At 42.4% G+C, this 21,079-nt stretch overlaps 1 protein-coding gene across 2 annotated transcripts; it reads left to right on the top strand.

Annotated features, from left to right (window-relative positions):
- The first annotated feature begins 5,478 nt into the window (after positions 1 to 5,478).
- On the top strand, positions 5,479 to 19,897 carry TMPRSS2 (transmembrane serine protease 2). Of its 2 annotated transcripts, none has more exons than XM_018084391.2 (14): positions 5,479 to 5,648; positions 6,814 to 6,884; positions 7,735 to 7,933; positions 8,214 to 8,297; positions 9,653 to 9,772; positions 11,099 to 11,228; positions 12,579 to 12,689; positions 13,528 to 13,571; positions 14,669 to 14,843; positions 16,373 to 16,548; positions 17,551 to 17,646; positions 18,295 to 18,437; positions 19,006 to 19,158; positions 19,351 to 19,897. In XM_018084391.2, the coding sequence occupies exons 2-14, from the start codon at positions 6,870 to 6,872 to the stop codon at positions 19,360 to 19,362; spliced, it is 1,458 nt and encodes a 485-aa protein (XP_017939880.2). In that variant the 5' UTR covers positions 5,479 to 5,648; positions 6,814 to 6,869; the 3' UTR covers positions 19,363 to 19,897. The 2 variants fall into 2 exon arrangements, with proteins under 2 accessions (XP_017939880.2, XP_017939879.2); XM_018084390.2 differs by having other exon boundaries at positions 9,629 to 9,772.
- Positions 19,898 to 21,079: the final 1,182 nt, after the last annotated feature.

Raw genomic sequence — 21,079 nt, 5'->3', positions numbered from 1 at the left:
TCTGGTTAAAGTTGTCATAATTCATCAAGTGATTTTGGAAGATCATTCTCTCGTTGAGCCTTTGTCCTAAGCGTCCCTGTTTGCCCTAAGTTACACTAACCCCTTAAGTGCTTTAGATTTTGGAAGAGTGACTTTTTTCAGGAGTCCTAGCACTGAAACTTCTGGGCCAAATCTTTGCAAGCTGAAATCAACCCCCACTCCACACCTCCCCTCTGGTGGCTTTATGTTCAGAGTTTACTTGGCCCTCGAATTTCAACCTCAAGTCCCTGGGTGAGTGGGTGTCAGTGAATTTAAAGGGCCAGTTCTCACATCGAGCCTTTGTCCTAAGTATCCTTGTTTGCCCTGAGTAAAGTGACACTAATGCCTTTAGTGCTTTAGAAAGAGCCCAGGGAAGCAACTTGGATGATTTCCAGTATTAGGTGGGGAAAGATTTTTACAGTATTTTGGATTTTTATAGTGTTAAGTGGGGGAAAGAGATGGACATTGTATGTGGCACAAATCAATGAACTGGGAAGTGATTGCTGTTGTGAGTGTTACCTACAGGTATCAACATAAATGTAAAGCCAAAAGACTAAGATAAAATTTGATGCCAAAGTAGGACTTAACATGTCTTTTTTCCTTTTTCCTTTCATTCTTAAACTGCTAAAAATTATACTGGTTCATAGGACAGTCAGCCTAGAGCAAATCCATCATGGCAGCCTAGCCTGAAAATGGAAATAAGTTGAAACTATGTTCCTGGATGTTGATGGAAAAATAAAGTGACACATTATTCACAGAATCATAGAATCTGCTGAGTTGGATGGGACCCATCAGGATCATCAAGTCCAACTCCTGACCCTGCACAGGACCATCCCCAACTCACACCATGTGCCTGAGAGTGTTGTCCAAACACTTCTTGAACTCAGACAGGCTTGGTGCTGTGACCACTGCCCTGGGGGGCCTGTTCCAGTGCCCGACCCGACCACCCTCTGGGTGAAGAACCTTTTCCTGATTCCAGGGTGCTGGTCAAAATATTTCTCTTGGAGTTGTCAGTCCTGAAGATACGGCCTTTTCCTCCTGTATCAGTCCAGGGTTGATCCACATGAGTATTTCCAGTGCCACGATGGTAGCTCAGCAGTGTCTGTGCTACTGCAGCAGTACTTCCCCCACATCTTGGATGCCTGGATCCTGAAACCTGTTTCTGGCAACACAAGCCTCCCCATGGAGTGAATTCAAACCTCCTACCAGCAGATTTGCTTTTCATTCTTCTCTGCCATAGACCCGTTAGAAATGGTTTGCAGCTTCTCAGGATCTGTAGTTCACAGATTGAAAATAGCTGACCTGGACCAGATGTCTAAATAAGTCTGATTTGTGAACATTGCTGTTTTTTTTTTTTTTCTGCAGAGTGGGTAACTAGTGCTACCATATTCATACAATATACATTTGCAACTCCAATATGGTAAACAGGTATTCTTGAGAGGTTCATTTCCTTGTCAGCGACTTTCAGTAATGTAGACACTTGAATTTTACTGCCAGAAGATAATAATCAAATATGAAGATAACAAGCAAATATGCTTCTGCCAGAAAATTATTTGCTTCTGCCATGGAAGAAGGGCAGAGGCAGAACTGGGGATGCAGTGTAGGGGAAGTAAGAATCCAAATGCCAAGCTGGCTGTTGCTGCATCCTCCAGCTCCTCCTGTGATCTGGTGGTGGGTGCTGTGGTTTGCAGTTGTTACCTGACCAATAGGTCCATCTCCTACCATGACAGCACAACTGGTTCTTTTGGGCTCTTGGTCCTTTCTGTTTCAGAAATGATTGGTTTTGTAGGGTCTTCTGGCACTCATCATCCACTCAGCCAGGCAACAGCATTTCAACCTCCTTCCCCACCCCAGTGTTCCTGACGTGATGTACTTGTGATAGGCTGAGGTTCATGGCAGTATCTGTTTTCAGAGAAGACAAGCAGATGATTAGTTGTAGCACAAATATGGCACCCTGTAACTGCTTAAAGAGACTGCTACACTCAGAGATTTTAAATGCCTTCTTTTGCCACATGTGGAAGTAGAATTAATCTTGGTTTCCTGGCCTCGGGAATACTGTTGTGGGCTTCACTGAGCTGCTGCTGATAGTGCTTATCAAGAAGCACTGTTTTTTGACACCTGTTGATCAGTACACTCTGCAGTATAATGATATTTTGGGAGCTAATCTAGAATAGCTTCAAACCTATTTCTTAGGAATTGTGAGAATGCTGAGGTTTTATTTGTGGCAACCTTTCATGTAAATATTTACGTAGTCTCCTGTTGTTCTCCGGAAGATGTGTGATGTTACCTCATAGGCACGCTGAGTAGAGATCACCTCTATGGAGAAGGTTCCTGAAGGGCCAGGACATTGGGAAGAACCTGATTTTGATGACTTTGAGACATTCAGTCAATTTGTCTTTGACCCCTTCCAGGGGATAAATTTTACTCTGTGGAGTAAATTACGATCACTTTTTTTTAATCGTCACAATAAGAATATTTAGTGCTACTTCCTGAAGTGTCAAGGAAATCTTATTAATGAAATGAGGTGAAAATCTTACTTAGTTCCTTTCCTTTTTAATTTATAGCTGGATTTGTTTTAACCTTTCTATACTTCATTTGCAAGTCATGGTGACTTTTAGTACTGATTGTTCAATAGAAATCTTGACCGTGTTTCTTTCCTCTTGTCCTGGTAGCAAAGGCAAGAATTATCCTGTTCTGTGAAATTGCTCTCTGAAGAGATAATGAAAATTAATCTGGAATCACCTCCTTCCTGGTTTTCCCTCTTATTTTTTTTTTTATTGCCCCTCTAAAATTTCCTCCCCACCATCATATCATGGTTATATTGTGTTTATGGTTATGCTACTGAAACTTCTTGGTGATCATAAAATGGTAGGGAATAAAAAAAACAAAGGAAGCATATTTCCTTTCCAGCGTCATCAACACCATAATTTCTCGGCTTGCCCTTTTTTAAGGTTGCACTGAAATTACTCCTTTGCTATCTTAATGAGTTTTGCCAGTTTGTTCATCTGGATAGTGGCAATTTTTTGGATGTGACGCATTGTTTCAGGTTCACATAGAGTGTTTGAATGCTTTTATGATTCCTCCTTTTAGAAGATGGGCTTGACTTCATTCGTTTGGCTTCTGACTGTTCTATTCTCTCCCATCTTTCTTGTTTGCATGTGGTTGCTTTTACGTAGGTCCACCTATGGAGAACTGGTTTGGTTTTCTTTGTTCTTGGTTGTTTTTTTTTTTTCAACTGTTGACAACTATCACAGAGCTTAGCAAACAGCTAACTGTTGTTGCTGTCTCAGGAAATAGCACAAAATGTGTATTGAAGCATTATGTGAATGCAGGAAGTAAACTGTTGCCAACGTAACTCTGGCTTCTTTGGCCAAGTTGAATTCACAGTGTTGAACTGGGATATCTGGAGGTACTTATTCCATCCTACTGACCTAGGCTTGGAAACACCCTATGGTGATCTCCACATAAAACCTTGTGGGAAGCAACTAAGTTATGACATGGTTTGCACTAAGGAAGTACCTTATTATTTCTTGCATGGAGAAGCCAGCAGGTCAGGTTTGATTGACAAAACTGTGGTTAAACCTTTAGGGTTTCATTGCCTTTCATTCTTTCTGTTGTCTCTTTGGGATACTGGCTCCTGGCTAGTGAAGGACACAGGCTGGATGAAGGAGCCATGACATGATGGTGCTGTAAGGAGGCAAAAGTGAAGTCTTTCCTTTACCCAAAAGTCACCAGGTGAGGGGCTCAGGAGGATGTGGTGGTGACCCCTTAGAGGTGAGCAGCACAACTCTGTGCTCAGTGCTTTTCCCATCCAGGGGACAGAGTGGCTGTCACTGGGGTAGGGAGGAGGACAAGCCTTTGGAGGACTAATTGTCTAGAAAGTCTGTATTAGATTAAGTAGTATGTTACCAAATGCAGTATGTTATCAAATGAAGTAAACTCTACTGCAGCTTTTATTTAAAGATCTGATTTGCAGAAATCTATTGAAAAACTAAAACCCAAAACCTATTGGGTTGAATTTGTTTTGAATTAATCTAATATTTTAAAATTTTGCATTGCCATTTTGTTCCCTTTTTTTTTTTTTCATTTTGACAACTTTTACTGGAAATAATGATGTGTTTTTTTTAATCTTAATGACCCATGGCATCACACTGATATTAATACTCCTAAGGCATATGTGAGAAGAAGCTCAGATACTTCAAGCAGTAGCTGCCAGCTGTGAGGCAGTACATTTTCCTGTATTCATCAGGATACTGTGTCAGTAATGGCTTTTCACTCTCCTTATCTCCTGTCATTAGAAACAGTAGCTTTATTTCTGTACTTTCAGAGTTACCAAAGAAAAACACGTTCAGTTCTGGATATTCTGTGTTGCTGGGGGTCCAAGTGCTGGTTCTGCTCCACCCATACCAGAGTAAACTGAAGTTTCTGAAATTCAAGGACTCGACTGCATATGACTGAAAGGTCCCCATCATTATTTGGGTTTATTTTTACCAAAGCTAGAAGGTATTAGCAAGCTGCCCTGCAGTCCTTTGGCACCATGTGCCCTGTCCCTTACTCCTTGAAGCCTCTTTTGTGGGGGAACTCCATCCCTGTTTCCTTGCCTGGCATCTCTTGAAGTTTGTTTCTTCAGATGTACCCAGGAAAGTGCCATTATAGCTCAGCAGACATCAGGAAGAATGACTGGCAGTGGATAGTTGTGCATTCCCACTAAACTCTTCTGCATCAGAGTGGGTTTATGATCCTTTTACATGGGGTCTATTTAAATTTATCTGATGTATGAGGTGAGTTAAAGGCCAAAGTATTGGACTGAGATAAGACAGACTAGTCTCTTCTAGCCCTGTAGTTGTTGGGATGGGGAGTGTTTGACAGGTCAGTTTGTTCCTCCATGACTCACCTGCCTTATCTGAGTTGTTGCAGTTCCCTTGATGTATTTGTAAATGATTTTGAAGTTGTAGGAGTGATGTGTGCTTAACAAAACTAGATTATATCATTATTGGATGCTGCACATTGATTTTTTGCCTTAAACATTTGCAAACTAACGGGTTTGTTTTCATCTGGTTTTAAAACACTGGCAAATGTGTATATAGAATACCATGGAAACCTGTATGTACCTATGACTTCCCGGTATTTTGTGATGTGATAACTGCTATTAATCAGAATCTGGATGGGTAATATACTAACAAGTACTAAATTGGGAGGGATGGTTGAAAAATAGTTAAGCAACAGAGATATTTTTCCTCTCAGTTCTTTAAAAAAAACCCACCACAAACCAACCCTAAAAGCTCCCCAAAAAAGAGTGAGGAACACTCTTACTTGCCAATTTGCAAAGCCTTTCAAATAGTAATGTAAAAAATATTTGTGGTTTGTTTGTTTTTTTTTTAATCATAGTACCTGTTGACTTACCTCAGAATCACCACTTCTGTCTGCTATGACCAAACTTCCTAATCCTTTTTTAGCTCTCCTTTTCAGAGAACGAGGAACGAAAATATCCTCCTCCAACTTTTTAATTGTCCCCTAAGTCTGGGCAGAGCTGCACTTCCTGACTGCTGTGATGAGCTGGGTAAGAATGGATGCGACATAAAGCGAAGCAGAAGTCCTGAAGCCTTAGTCACCAATCGGATGGACTTACTGTAAGTAGAATTAAGACTTGTTTCTTACCTGTCTGCCATGCAGATAAGTTCAACAGTGCATTATTCACATTTTTTTGCCGTCACTAATAAGCAAATACCAACCTCAGCCTTCCCTAAACTGCAAAGCATTGGCACGCTCGAGGTGACGAGCTGCTGTTGAAACTTGCTTCAGAGACATTTGCAGCTCAGTTTTGGGAGAGATGACAACTTGGTGGAGGTTCTAAAAACTAGTCTTGTACTTTGGCTTGAATTATGCTGAGTCTTAATGCAACTGCAGTGTTCCTGTGTGCAGGGCTCTGCTCTGCAAGTTAGGGAAAGGTATTTCTCAGTGCATGACTGAGGCACTTCCTAGGCTTTTTTCCATGTGGAGTAACATGAGAAGATTCAGTAGATTACAGTATTTATTAAAATGATAGCTCATGGAGCTGCACCAGCAAACATTTTGTGTTTCTTGTGTCTGTGCTAATCGGTGGTTTTACTTAATGTTAATGTTTAACTTTAAAATAAACCACTGTATGCTTGAAACATTGGACATAGCTCTTCTTTTTAACTCTATTTTCAAAACTTTATGTCGATGTTGTTTCCCTGCTGTGCTTCTTTCACTGTTTTTGGTGCTGTGGCTGCAACACACAACCAAGAAAACAACTCTTTGCAAAACATAAGAGTGAAAACAAACGTGGCTTGTGGGACTGCGAGCTGTTATCAAATGAGTTGAATTTGTATTTCCTGATGCTTTGCTCGTGTTCTTGTTTCTGTGTCATAAACCTCGGAGTAAGTGTTACATGAGTAAGTGTTGAGAGAGGCAGGAGGACCTGAACTTGGTACTGACACCGTGTGGGTTGTTGCCAGGATATTCTTTAGCAGCGAGAGTGAGCACTGACTTAACCTTCTCAGTTTGTGTGGCACTCGTGTTAATGAATAGTTGCCACTGTATAATCCTCAGGGTTGTAGTGAGAGGCTATTGAGATCTGATTTCATGCTGCACCTTAATTTGTACCCTCTCTTCAAATACTTCCGGTTGTGTTTGTGGTTGTTTTTTATTTCTCCCCCCTCTAGGTTTGGCATTTTTCCAAAGGGAAAACTGACAAGAAAGGTGGACAGAGCTTCTGGTTGTGATTGTTTTCTTTTTTTTTTCTTTTTCTTTTTTTTTTTCTTTTGTGTATAGGTTCATGCTTTACTTCCAAACACTTGAATTGTTTCTGTACTGTTGACAAAGGAAAGATGACCTCTACTGTAGTAAGTAATCAAAATGTTCGCAATATTCATCTCTGATTTTTTTTTCTTTTAATGATGTTTTATTTCTTTGTAAGTAACAGCCTATCGAGTAATGAACTGATTAATAAGCCTTTTAAAACATGGAATATTTGCTGTGTTTTCTTTTCTGCAAAAAGGGAAAGAGACACTGTGTGACAGGTGTAAGAGCCTTGAATTAACTAACATTTGAAGTGCTCAGATGCTTTTAGGAGAGAATTATACTTTTAAAGCTTATTTTGGTGGGATAGGTTAGAATGGCTTCTAACTAGTTCTTACAGCTCTTCCAGGATAAATATCCCACAACCTGTTGTAGGCCAGCGTGTTTCAGAAATGGCTTAGGTATACCTGGTGTTGTCACAGGACAAAATGGGGCAGTAAGCATTTATCCTAGACCTGGACAAAGGCTGTTACTTGTCAGCATTTCTTTCTGTGACAGAGCTGCCTAAAGCTGTCCTTGCTGTTTATTTCTACCCTGTCAGATGTTCCAGTGCAAGCGTTTGTGCCACCAGCTTGGAGGGCTGGGCTCAAGAATCCTTCTCAGGCCGAGTTACTTTGGATCAGGAAACTGATCTTATCTTACATTTTCCAGCCTTGCTCTGTGTTATTTTTATTGTTCAGAGTGTGAGGTGCTAGGCCTGTGCTGTAAATCCCTTCCTCTGTGTAAACTGGAGTCACTAGTAAGTGTCTGTGTGGGGGGCGTGTGCATTGGCAGAATTACTGAGTTACGGTTCTGAGTGTGGGTGGGTTTTGAAACCTTTGTCCTAATTGCTGTCTTGCCTCTTGTTTTTCTTTTTTTCTCCTGTTTCCTCCCCCCCTCAACATCACCATTTAGGGTCCACCACCGCCATACTACGAGAACCACGGCTTTCAGGCAGAACACATCTATCCTGCCCGCCAGGCAGTGGGTGCTAATCCATATCCACACTTCTACTCCACAAATGCTCCTCCAGTGCCAAGCTATGTCCCAAGGGTTCACACCCACCAGTCCACCAGGCCAGTAGCACATTCATCCGGGAGATCATGTGCATCGAGTAAGTTTTGCTGGGATTTCTTTCAAGATAACAAAGAAAAGGGATCTTTCAACTCGTGCGTGGAAGGAGCCACCTCCCCATGCATGAAGAAGTGATATCTGGCTGGGATGGTGGTGTAACTGGGCAGGAACATGAGTGATTTGAGGGAAGGATGGTGGGATGGAGAAAGGTTGTCTGGTGAAAAGGATCTGATTTTAATGTCAGGGAAATACGGTGCTGATGGGTGGAAATTACCGTATTTGTGAACTAATTTCTCTTTTTCTCCTTGCTTTCGTTTCAGGTTTAAGGAAAACCATAATAATAATATTATCTGTTTTGATAGTCGTTTGTTGTGCAATTGCTGCTTTCTTCATCTGGTATTTTCGTAAGTTGTGTTTTTTTTTTTCTTGTTTGTTTTGTTTTGAAAGAAAAATGCATTAAACTTTGAAAGTCAGAAATATACATTCTCATGCCAAATTAAGGACAGGCAAGTCTTTGTTGCTTTTCTCCCGAGAGATGAACTAATGTTGCTTTCTAATGGCTCAGTTTTGTTAGTTGGTTGGTTTTTTTTTTGTTCTCTTTTTTTAATGAACAATGCTGCTGTCTCTTCCCTTCCCCTTCCTCAGGTAAATATGTTTTTGATGGTAAGAAATGACAACTTTTTGACTGTTCAGGAGTGGCTTATTCAGGTGGCTCCTCTGGAAAGGTTCCCTCTATCTGACAAGAGCTGGTGCAGGGCAACTAGTAAAGAATAATCCACCTCTGGCAAGGGTTTTTAAAGTTCACTTAATTTTAAGCGAAGGAAGGAGGTTGCAGTAAATTTGTATACCTTAACTGCAAGAGTGTAAACGGTCAAGGTGTGTTTTGGTTTGGTCAAATGGGACCTCTCTCGGAGCAGAGGTCATTTAAATCCATTTCTTTGTTTCTGTGAGGCTTTTGCTTTGAAAGTGTGTAAACATTGGACAAGCCCAGCCTGTCTCACCACCTTAAGCCATACAATGGATGATACATTCACCTTGGAAGTCATCCACAACTGGGGTGACTGAGCTCTGAGCAATTCTCTTCAGCTGGAACAATTCTCTTCAGCTTAAGTGAAGTTTGCCTTGTGGTGTCGTCATTTCTCTTTCAATGAAAGCCACTTTTCAAAGGAAGTTAAAATCCATTTTTTTATGGTTTTAGGAGCCTCTCCATTCTGTTCTGTGCAAGAAAAGAGGAAGAGAGATCTAGCTGAAGATGTCCTTGATCATTGCATTGAGGTTGGACTAGATGATGTTTAAAGGTCCCGTCCAACCCAAACTATTCTCTGATTCTAAGAGAGTTCATTTAGAACTACTAGGATGACACTTTGTGTTCTTAAGGGTGTTTTTTTCACTCACTTTGATTTATACAGGGTGAGCGTAATCTTCTTTTAAGTGACAGGAAAAGTATATAATTGGAGAACTCACTTTCTTCCTCCTTAAAGTGGGACGCTTTGTCAGTGAAGCTGACTCTTTTTTGACAACTTAATGGCTCTTGCTTTTTCAGTGGAGGCCAGTGGCCAAAATCCAATCAACTGCATCAGTGACTTAATCTGACAAGTGATCTAAAGGCCAGAGCAAGACATCTTGTTGTGTCAGGCTGGGCTTCCTCCCATCTCTGAGTTTAAGAGCTCCTATCAAAGTGGAGTCCTTGAGAGCTGGCAGTGGGCACCTGAGGCTCACTGATGTTCGGCCTTAGGGCTGTTTCTCTCTCTCCCTGCAGTGGAGAATCATTGTCTGGGCTCCCTGATCGAGTGTGGATCTTCAGGAGTGTGCATACCACCGTCTCAGTGGTGTGATGGAGTGAGTGACTGCCCCAACGGGGAGGATGAAAACCGCTGTGGTGAGTGACGGCATCGGGGGCTCGGGGAGGAGACCTGCAAAGAGTTTTTGAGCAAATGGCCTTGTCCAAAGCTTGCTAAGTTACAATAGGAGTGTTTTAGCCTAAGTTATATCCCTAAAATGGTTTAGGATGCTTGAGTGCTCTGAAGGGGGTGTATCTAGATATTCAGTTTGTTTTCGGTCTAATTGAAAAGCTGAAAGAAAATGTCTGACTCAGGGGTTTGAGCTGCCCTGGCTTTGAATCAGTTTTTTAGATATTACCTTTTAATTTGAGTAGGGCTTGTGCAAAACTGAATGTAACATTGTCTCTGGAATGAACAGTGGTTGTTGACTTCTCAGTAAACCTCAGGTGGTAACATAAACCTGAGGGTCTTCAATCACGCTTGTCTTTTTCCATATATTTTGCATTCCTTGTTCTCCCCATAACTCTTCAGCTGCTTCATAACTCCTTTGTGCTAGAAAGCCTGGCCTGATCATTGTTTCCAACTGAAAGGCTGCCAAGGGAGTCAAGAGAATGTAAAGCTGATGGTAGATGTAGATGTTGGAAACATCATTGATTTGTAGATTCCAAAGGTGTGGTACCTTGTTTCTGTCACCTGTGCCATGATGGAAAACTCCAGCTGTGCTCTTATTCTCTCTCTGTGAACTTCTATTCAGCATATGCCTCTTTCAGGAGTAGCCTTTACTGGCATATGCTCTAAGTCTGTTCCTCTCCATTTGATTGAATAATGGGTTCTTGGAGGAGCTTGTTCAATCTGTTCTTTTCCTTGAGCTATTTTATATTAAATTCTTGTACAAATAAATACATAATGGGGCATGGAATGCCAGAGTTAATTGCTCTTTGTTACATTCTTGCCCTACAAGTGCTTCTCTGAAGAAATTTGGTGTATTAAGATATAATATAAAGTATATTACAATAGATTATATTTTATTTATACATGTATGTGATATATTAAGATATATTGTTGTGTAGGTAAAAGATAACAAAAGGCTGACTATTGCAGTCTTTCTCAGTGGTATTTCTCAGAATATGAAAGAGAATTTTGAGCATAAAAGCTGAAGATGAACAATGTCTTGTACACTTGCATTTTAAAACTGGTAGTTCTTTTAAAGTGCCTTACACACAAAGAACTAAGTGATTTTCATGTTTTTGTCTCCTGGATATTTACTCAGAATTTGAGTAGAAGGCAGCATTAAATTAACATCAGTTCATACATAGAAGTGAATATTATGGGTAACAATACTTTTAAGTAGAGAAAGAGCAGTACTACAGTGTGTGATGTTCTTGATTTCTCTTTTTTTCCCCCCTTTCTTCCTTTTCTGGCAGTTAGACTTTTTGGACCAAATTTCATCCTGGAAGTTTATTCACCTGTCAGCAAATCCTGGTATCCTGTTTGTCAAGATGACTGGAATGATGACTATGGGAAGATTGCATGTAAAGACATGGGCTACAGTGTGTAAGTCCAACCTTCACCAGCCTTTGCACATACATGGAAAGGTTAAAATTTGTCTCTTCCATTTTTAAAAGCACATCTCTGAGCCAAAAAACACATGGGTCTGATGCTGTCAGTGGAGGCTTTTGCAGACTCAAAAGGGAATGTTGCTCCAACAAGTAATGGGGTCTGGCCCACATGGGGTGACCACTTGCTGTAGGGTCACTTGTATCCACTATATTCACTTGCAACATAACTTCCAGAGCTCTCAGGTCATTAAAATGGTTCAGTGACATCCAGTCTGACTTAATCTGTCAACACAAGTATTACACAGAAAGCCTTGATCTTCAGAGGGCACAACACCAGCTCTGTGGAAGAAAGAGAAGGCTCAGGGGTGACCTAATTGTGGCTTTCCAGTACCTGAAGGGGGCCTACAAGGAACATGGAGAGGGACTTTTTAACAAGACCATGTAGCAACAGGACAAGGGGGAATGGATTCAAACTGAGAGTGTGTAGGTTTAGATGAGATATTATGAAAAAATTCTTCCCTGTGAGGGTGGTGAGGCCCTGGCACAGGTTGCACAGAGAAGCTGTGGATGCTCCACCCCTGGAAGTGTCCAAGGCCAGGCTGGATGTAGCTCTGAGCAACCTGGTCTAGTGGAAGGTGTCCCTGCCCATTGCAGGGGGGTTGGAACTGGATGATCTTTAGGATTCCTTCCAACCCAGACCTTTCTATGATTCTGTGATAAGGTCACTGTAAACATTTGTGCCCTGAGTGCTGCCCACGTTCTCCCCACATAACACCACAGCCTAAATTCTTCTGTAGTTTAAATATTTGATGTTGCCTCTCTTTGATACAGTTGGAAAATGCTGTCCTCTCTTGTGTGTGGAGCAATGGAGTGAATTTTTGAGGCAGGCAGAACTTGTGTGTTCCAGTTCCAGCTCCAGTAGTTCCAACTCCAACCCAGCAGCAAGAAAACCTCAGCTAGAAGACCTGGCAGAAGAACAACACTTGCTGCCCTTTTTGTTGTCCCATTGAAACGTGGATGTCACAATTTAGTGCACCTGAACTTTGCCGTGCTGTGTAAATGTACTGGCAAAGTACATTCACTTCATATTTCCCTGTTACATGAGGCTGAGCATTTCTACTGTGCATATTGGATAAAAATACTTTTTTAACCTAGTAACTGTTTGATGTTTAAACAATCTGAGTCTCTGGCACTGTACTGCACCACCAGGGTTCTGTGTTTACTTAAAAATACAAATAAATATTGTTAGTGTTGTCATGTCAGAAGCTCCAGCTTGGCACAGCTTATTGTTCCTTGTTGGAAAACTGAAATTACTGAGTTTTATAATGAGCTTTCTATTTTGCAGGGATACATATTACTACAGTCGTGGGGTAGTACCTGATGTCAGCTTTAAAAGCTACATGAAGCTGAACACAAGTGCTGGGAATACAGACTTGTACAAAAAGCTGTACAGCAGGTATCTGTCTAATACAAACCTCTTTCCTTTTACCAAGGGTCTGTTTAGCTGTTGTAAGAGATGTAGGTTCTACTTGCAGCATAATGCAGGCACATCTTTCAATGGGGATTGTTAGAGGAAGACTTTGTTATTAATCTGCTTGCAGCAGCTGCTCTCCCTTCTGTTTAAAAGCACAGCTGCCTTTTCTCCATCCTTCCTCTCATCTTTTAAAAGATGTCCCATCCTGTTCCCTCCTTGCTCTCTAGAAGGTTGCCATGTCAAAGGTAGTTATCTAAGGCTCTTTGACCATCAGCAGGAGTTTCTGTATGGTGACAATAGCTACAAGCTGGAACATATTCACAGCAGCTGGTACAGCTTTTTTTTCAGTCGCAAGAACACACAGCGTGCAGAAATTGATCTTTCACTGTGGAAAGTATCATTTTTATTCTCATTAAACAACTCTGAAATGTCTGGTTCCAAAACCTATAGACTGCTGTGCCTGGCAAACTTCCTGCAGCTCCCTTGTTTAGATGCTTCTACAACTACTTCATAAATCAGCAGAGCTTTTTCTCATGCTGTTCTTCATCTTGCTCCTCAGTAGGCTTACAAACCTTTTGTACTGGCCTCTTCACTCTTCCACATAATAGTTTTGGTGAATGCAAGAAATGGTGGAGGCCAGATGGTTGCTGGTAGGGTAGCTGGAGAGAGTGAAGAAAGGAGGGAACCCTCAGCAGGAAGATGAGGCTGAAGGCAGGGCACGTAGCTGGAAAGGGTAGGAAGCAGCTGGAGGGTGGACTTTTCTCACCATTTCCTTCACTGTGTGCCTAAGATCCTCTTTGGTTTTTTATTTCTCTTGCAGTGATTCCTGTGCCTCAGGACATGTGGTTTCTCTGCGCTGCATAGGTAAGTCACTGTGGTTTTCACACTTCTGCTGGTTCATGCTTTGAAACGCTCTAGCTGGGAAATCCTTTTGAATCTCCATAAATACCTGCTGTCTTTGGATGGGCAAATGATATAACTCTGGTTGCCAAGTTTCGAAAGGTTCAGTTTAAGAGGCAGAGTGGGAGAGGAGATGAGGAGGATGTTGTATCCCCAGTTGCTTTGGTCTTTGCTGCTGCTGATTACTTTAAATGACTTGCCTGTGGTGAAGCTCCATAGCCCTCACCTGGAGCCACGGTGGGATGTCTGTGGCACCTTTGCTCTCCAACACTCAGCCAAGGCACCTTCTTGGTGGTGATGGAGTGAGGAGTCTCCTGGCTGTTGGCTGCTTTGTGGAACAGCACAGAATCACAGAATATCCCCAGCTGGAAGGGCCCCCCAAGGATCATCAAGTCCAACACTTAGTCCTGCACAGGACCATCCCTGAGAGTCACACCCTGTGCCCCAGAGTATCATCCAAACACTTTCTGTGCTCTGTCAGCCTTGGTGCTGTGAGAGCCTGTTCCGTGCCCAACCACCCTCTGGGTGAAGAACCCTTTCCTAATATCCAACCTAAACCTCCTCTGACACAACTTCAGGCCATTCCCGGGGATCCTGTCCCTGGTCACCACAGAGAAGAGATCAGTGCCTGCCCCTCCTCTTCCCCTCCCAAGAAAGTTGTAACTGCAGTGAGGTCTCCCCTCAGTCTCCTCTTCTCCAGCTGAACAGACCAAGTGCCCTCAGTCACTCCTCACACGGCTCCTCCTCAAGGCCCTTCACCGTCTTCGTTGCCCTCCTTTGGGCACTTTCTAAGAGCTTTCTTGCATGGCAGTGACCAGAACTGGTGTGTGTCTCGCCAAAGGTGCTTGAAAGCTGTTATGAACCTCTGGTTTATAGTTTGTGGTGAACCAAGGGCAGCAGCTGCCAAGCCATGTTTGCAATTTGACGGGGGGTCTGCGCTGCTGGACAATTGGGATCCAGGTGTCAGGGCTGGGGCCTGAGCTGTGGCAGTGCAAAGGTGGAGCAATCCATCTCCCAGCTCCCTGTTTAACTGACTCCCCTGCGTGTGATTGACTCCCCAGAGTGCGGCGTGTCCACCAAGAGCGTGAGCATGATGAACAGGATCGTGGGCGGCAGCGGAGCCGCGCTGGGGCAGTGGCCGTGGCAGGTCAGCCTGCACGTGGAGGGCACCCACGTCTGCGGGGGCTCCATCATCACCCACCAGTGGATCGTGACGGCGGCACACTGCGTGGAAGGGTGAGCCCCACCCCTCTCCCAGCTGCCCATCTCCCTTGCTTCGGGCTGAAACGCACACATTTATCGAAGCCTCCCAACTTTCTGCTTATAAAACTCGCGTGCAGGTGCGAGGTGCGGCGTTTTGTCTGTGTAGCAGCACGGGCCTGAGGGCTCACGGCAAAATTTGTTCTGGCTGCTGGTCATCTGTCTGCTTTCTGCAGGAAGAAAGCCTTATTTTGTGTGTTAAAGGTGGAAATTAAATTGGATGGTGGTGTTGGATGCAGATACCCACCCAATTTAACATGTAAATTCAAGGCACCAAAATTAACACCAGACAGTACAATGTTTCCGTGAAGATGCCGAATTGAACTGTGAGAAAACACAAAGAAAATGGAAAACAAATATTCCCTAACCCTCAAGTATTGCACTACTGTAGATATGATCAATTTGAAGATACTTGTACCATTTATTTCCTCATATCTTCGTGCCACAGGGTAGTAAAGTCCAAGTCAGTATTAAATGTGGATTTATACCTATCCAAACAGCACTTTATGTAGCCATCAACAAGAAAAATAGCTGATGCTTTGTACATTTTTAACCTATAAAGGAGAGTTGAGGGTGCTGCAGTACCTTGTGTTTAAAAGGTGGCTGCTTCTGTTGGAGGGAAAACCCACAAAGCAAAACATTTTTAATGTTGGTTGGCTGGATCACAGTTCAAGGCTAAGGCGAGGAAAAATAACTTTGTCCTTAACCTTGAGGAAGGAATGCAAGTGTTTATTTTTATGTGGTGATCTTATCCCTCCTTTGTTGTATGATTTGAGCTCTGTAGTATGCAAAAGCTTTGGGAATGGCATCCAAGCTGTGGCTGGCACAAACCTGGTTTTCAGTCTTGATTTGGTTTTTTTTGGAGGTGGGATGACTTGCAGGCACTCCTCTGCCTTGGCAGTTCTCATGGGGGGAGTTTTAACACTTGTGGGAAATTTTCTATTAAGCATTTGTAAACTGTGCTGGAGCACAAGAAGTTACTTAAATTGCATCGAGCAAGCATGCTTAATGTTAAGAGAAAACACCGCCACCAAAACCACGCAAAAAAAACCCCTGGCATTTTGGAGATAATGAAATTCCCTCGCTAGATCATGTTTTTACTAATTTTGGCTTCTGCTTCTCTGTGTTCTTTGGGTAGAACAGGTGAGTGATACCACTGACATGTGAGACCTCAGAAATAACTCCTTGATCCCTCAACCATGGAAATCAATAGACTTCAGTGTTGCAGTCTCAGACTTTAATTGCTGTGCTGAGTGACATGAGGGGATGGAGAGTGATACTTAATCCATTTTGAAGATTTTTTGGATATATTTATGAAATTAGAATCCAGCTTTCCTAAAGTTGGATGTGTTGCAATTTTTTTATCATATTCTTCAGAAATGGTAGTCAAATGCATGTGCATTCTTGTACATTTGACTACAATTCCTGAAGACAATGTTTTGAAGGTCAGTAATCCATGTCTTGTCACTACAGAAGCAAACCTTCTAACCTTTCTTTCTCTACAGACGATTTTCTGACCCACACAGCTGGAGGGTTTATGCTGGGATTCTGAATCAGGATGAGATGCTCTTCAGAAGGGGATACAGAGTGCATCTGATTATTTCCCATCCGGATTACGACACAGATTCCAAAGACAATGATGTTGCCCTTATGAAGTTGGAGTCACCACTGAGTTTTACTGGTATGTATCCTGCTCTTCTTAAGGCAAAAATCCAGTGGCAATGAATACATCTTTTAAAACTTCTGGGTTTCATCAAGAAATCCTTGTGGGTACTTATGGGAAGAACACAAATGTGGGTATAGACAGCTTAGAGGCAGGGTGGAGGAAAAGACTGAGGGCACAGCCTCTGATTTCCTAAGTAGGATTTATTTACGTCTGTTACATGTACAGGAGGTTTAGGCTCATCTCAATAATGTACTTTTATCTCAGAATGGTGCTTAAGTATTGACACTGCTGTATGTGCCTTAGTGGAGCAGCTGACTACATCCTAAATCAATTTAGGTCAAATGATGGTCAAAAACCCCCAATCCCAGAACCAAACATTATAAGAACTCCCTTTCATAAACATAGATGTAGGTTGCTTGTAAGCAAGGAGTACAAAATAACAAATGGTTATTTAACTTGCAGTGCTTTTCCTGTACAAGTACTTTGTGTATCAGTGCATCAGCTTAAACTTACTAGAAGTGCTCTGGAAAGGATTTTCTGCTATTGAGAGGAGGGAGAGTGTCTGTTTACCAGGTTTTTGTGCTGCAAACCTCTCATATATATATAGGCACTGAATTCTGCTCACACTGAAATTATTTTCAGCTGAGTTTTGCAAAGAGAGTGCAGAGCTGTCTGAAGTTTTTCTTTTTATTGTCCTCTACTGACCAGAAGAGCTGGTGTTAGTTGTTCTAGTTAGCCTGATGAATTGAGCTAGAACCACTAACTGCTAGTTCTTCAGTTTGAGGTGAAGATGAAGCAGATTTGAGATGAAGATTAGATAGTCCTCAGGGAAAGGGCAGCTGGTAAACTTTCTGCTGCTGCCTGCATTGCACAGTGTTGCTCACCTGCAAGGAAGGTAAAGTACAGAGAAAATGTGTGGTGTGTAAGTGGTGGTGGTGCTGAGAGACTTCATCTGCATTTATTTTGAATTCTGTCTGCACATCTGGGATTACAGATGTTACTCTGTTTGTTTTGCAGAAAATGTACGGCCAGTTTGTCTGCCAAATCCGGGAATGATGTTCCAGCCTGATCAGCAGTGCTGGATATCAGGGTGGGGAGCAGAGTACCAAGGAGGTAAAGAGTGGTTCTGGTCTTCTAAATAAATAGTCCTCTTCAGCCTATGAGTAACCATTTCATGGGCTGATTGGGCAGTTTGCTCTAGATCTGTTGATAAGCTACTTTTTCACCCCTTTTACAGTCCCCAGTATTTACCCAGGGCATTCTGTCTTAAAACAAGTTGTGATCTACAGAGGACCCTCAAATCAGTGGGGGGGGGGGCAGAAATATTCACCCAGGAAACAATTCTGTGCCCCTGCCAGCAGGGCCACCTCTCCTGCATGCTAAACCAGTCCTCTGGAGGTGGGAAAGGGCAGGAGCCTGTCCTTTCCTCCACCTCAGGCTAAAATAGCACGATGCAAGTAAATTTGTAAGAATGGAAAAGGGAGGAAAGGTTTCTTTCAGTAAAAGAAGGTACTGGTTGGGGAAGGGGGTGTTGAGGAATCTGAGCCCTGAATATGGGAATTGCTGGCAGCTGGTGCTGGACCCTGAAACCGTGGGGAGCTCCTCATCACCTCTTGCAGACTTCTTATATTTTAAAAGTCCATCCTGCTGCTTCTAGTAAGATTATTTCATCGTGGACTGTGCTGGCTGCTGGGATTTGTAGTAGCAGCTTAATGTGATGCTTATTCTGTCTTTGTATGTTTGTGCCTATTTCGATTTCAGGCAAAACATCAAATAACTTGAATTATGTTGCGGTGCCCTTAATAGAACGTTCGAGGTGTAATTCTCCCTCTATCTATAGTGGCATGATTTTGCCTACAATGATCTGTGCTGGAAATCTAGCAGGAGGAGTCGATTCCTGTCAGGTAATAATTCCTAATTAGCATCTAATAATGATCTGATTATTTTTGTGGTCTTTCTCTCTCACACAAACAAATCCCCCGCCCTCAAAATTAAAAGTTTGCGTAACATTTGATTTGGCTTCGGTTTCCCCTTGTGGTGCATCCCTTTAAAAGCTTTTGTTTCATCTTCTGAATGGCTGCCAATGCTGAGTTCTGACTAAATACCCGAAGAGGGTGAGGCAGTTCTTATTAATGCTTCAAGGATGGCTTGTTATCTGGTACTTGAAAGTGATCAAATACTCTTCATAATCACAGCATTATTAGGATTATTATGGTAATTATCATGGCATTATGCTTGTGAACAGTCAATAATGCAGGTCTTAGAGCTCTGGGCAAATGATTTTCATCCCATTTGCAAGCAGATGTCATTTAATACCAAAATTGCCATCACATTTTGTTTTGGTGACTCCCTAAAATGGCAGTAAGCTTTTTGGGTTTTTTTTTTGCAAATTTAACCAGTATTCCTGCAGTGAAATGGATCTTATCTTTCCTGGTGGCCAGGTCACTAATTAAATGCTTGTGTTCTGTGCAGGGTGACAGTGGAGGCCCACTGGTGACTAACAAAAACTCTGTGTGGTGGCTGGTTGGAGATACCAGCTGGGGAACCGGCTGTGCTACTCCCAATAAACCTGGAGTGTATGGGAATATGACTGTGTTTACAGATTGGATTTATAGAAATATGCAGGTAAAATATTTGAAGGTTTTTTTTGCAAATTTTACGTGTCCCAAATCCTGAAACACGATTTTATTTTTAAAAATAAATAAATAAATAAATAAACGGGACTTGTCTGCTCATTAAACTGTTTTGTTGGGAAGCATCCAAGTAATTGATAAGACAGAACTTGAACCTTTGTATTTTGTTTTGTCTTTTAAACAGGCGAACAGATGACAACGGCGTCTGATCGATGTTTCTGAGGACAAGAATAAATGAAGCCATGGGTGCCTGGGATATTTATTCACTTTGTAATTGATTTTTTTTTTTTTTCCTCTTTGAATTTTCTTTTTAAAAATGTCATGAAGGATTGCACACTTGGTTCTGTGCTGGCTACAGTGACTGATCGTAATCAGTGAAGGATTATCACAATGAGCACCTTTCTTCTCCTTGTGGTGCCTGGCAGAAAGTCATTCTGTCAACTGCTTGCTAAAATGTCTCTCTTTAGTTGAGTAACTTTCACTTGATAATCAGGTACAGGCTTATAATGGCAATTTAAATCACAGTTTAATTTAAGATTTTTGTAGCAGGATGTTGAGACAGTTGGTTTAGTAGTCTTTTAAATTAAATGTTAAATAATGTGAATGTTGAATCTCTGAGCTGCTGGTTGGCAATTTAAAAAGAAATTAATTTTTTTTAGTGTAGAATCATAGAGTGGTTTGGGTTGGAAGGGACCTTAAAGCTCATCCATTTCTAACCCCCTGCCATGTGCAGGGACCCCTCCTACTCCACCAGGTTGCTCCAAGCCCTGTCCAACCTGGCCTTGAACACTTCCAGGGATGGGGCAGCCACAGCTTTTCTAGGCAACCTGTGCCACGGCCTCACCACCCTCACAGGGAAGACTCTCTTCCCAAAATCTAATCTAAACCTACCCTCTTTCAGTCTGACATCACTACCCCTTGTCCTGTCCCTCCAGGCCCTTGTTCAGAGTCCCTCTCCAGCTCTCTTGTAGCCCCCTGTAGGTGCTGGAAGGGGCTCTGAGGTCTCCCTGGAGTCTTCTCTTCTCCAGGCTGAACAACCCCAGCATGTCCTCACAGCAGAGGTGTGGCCTCCTCTAGACTCACTCCAACAGGTCCATGTTGGGGATCCCAGAGCTGGATGCAGCACTCCAGGTGGGGTCTCAGGAGAGCAGAGTAGAGGGTAAGGAGTATATGTGAAGGGAATTTTTCATGCACTACAGCAGAGGCACAGGAAAAAAAATAATACTGTACATTCAGGTAGTTAAAAATCCTCAGGATCTCAACACAGCAGTCACCCAAGTCAGATTGTCCAGTGTGAGACCAGTCTGGCTGCCTCAGCCATTAAAAGTGCTGTTCTGCCTTAAAGCTGCTCTGAACCCAAAAAAAGGGCAACCCCTGCCATCATTCGCTTTGGAGGCTATGGAGAGGGATGTCAGGTGTGGAGAGGGATGTCAGGTGTGGAGAGGGATGTCAGGTGTGGAGAGGGATGTCAGGTATGGAGAGGGATGCTCTGGATCTCTCGCAGGAAGTGGTGAGGGAGGTGTCCCAGTGATGCTGTGCACACCGAGGCTGACTCTTTGAACTCTTCCCTGCTGTGAAAGGCAAAGGGCAAACTTTTCCAGCAAGGCTGTGTTGCAAGACCTTGGATTGCAGACACATGTGCAGAGACTGGATGTTTTATACAAGGAAACACAAATCTGTGTTTCTGCGTAACCAGATGAACTACCTCATTTATTAAATTTGCCTTCTGATTCTTTAGAGCTGTCCTTTAGGTATCTGCCTGTATGTTTTTTGGCAAAACAATTAATATCTGAGTGCCACCTCAACTAGGATTTTGAAAATAATTTATAATCATAGTACAGAGGATCAAAAAGCCATATCAAGTCACTTTGTTAAGAAGGATAAATCTTTATTGAATGAAATGACTCCACTAG

This window comes from Manacus vitellinus, unplaced genomic scaffold, assembly GCF_001715985.3.
Source record: "Manacus vitellinus isolate BGI_N305 unplaced genomic scaffold, ASM171598v3 scaffold_7_pilon, whole genome shotgun sequence".
In the NCBI taxonomy this organism is placed as follows: Eukaryota; Metazoa; Chordata; class Aves; order Passeriformes; family Pipridae; genus Manacus; species Manacus vitellinus.
This window is presented reverse-complemented; position numbering and strand designations above follow the sequence as displayed.

Bases quoted from the DNA above. Each gene is read 5' to 3' on its own strand.
- TMPRSS2 (XM_018084390.2), top strand. The intron at 9,773-11,098 runs GTGAGTGACGGC...CTTTTCTGGCAG, and splicing joins GGAGGATGAAAACCGCTGTG to TTAGACTTTTTGGACCAAAT. The intron at 12,690-13,527 runs GTATCTGTCTAA...TTTCTCTTGCAG, and splicing joins TACAAAAAGCTGTACAGCAG to TGATTCCTGTGCCTCAGGAC.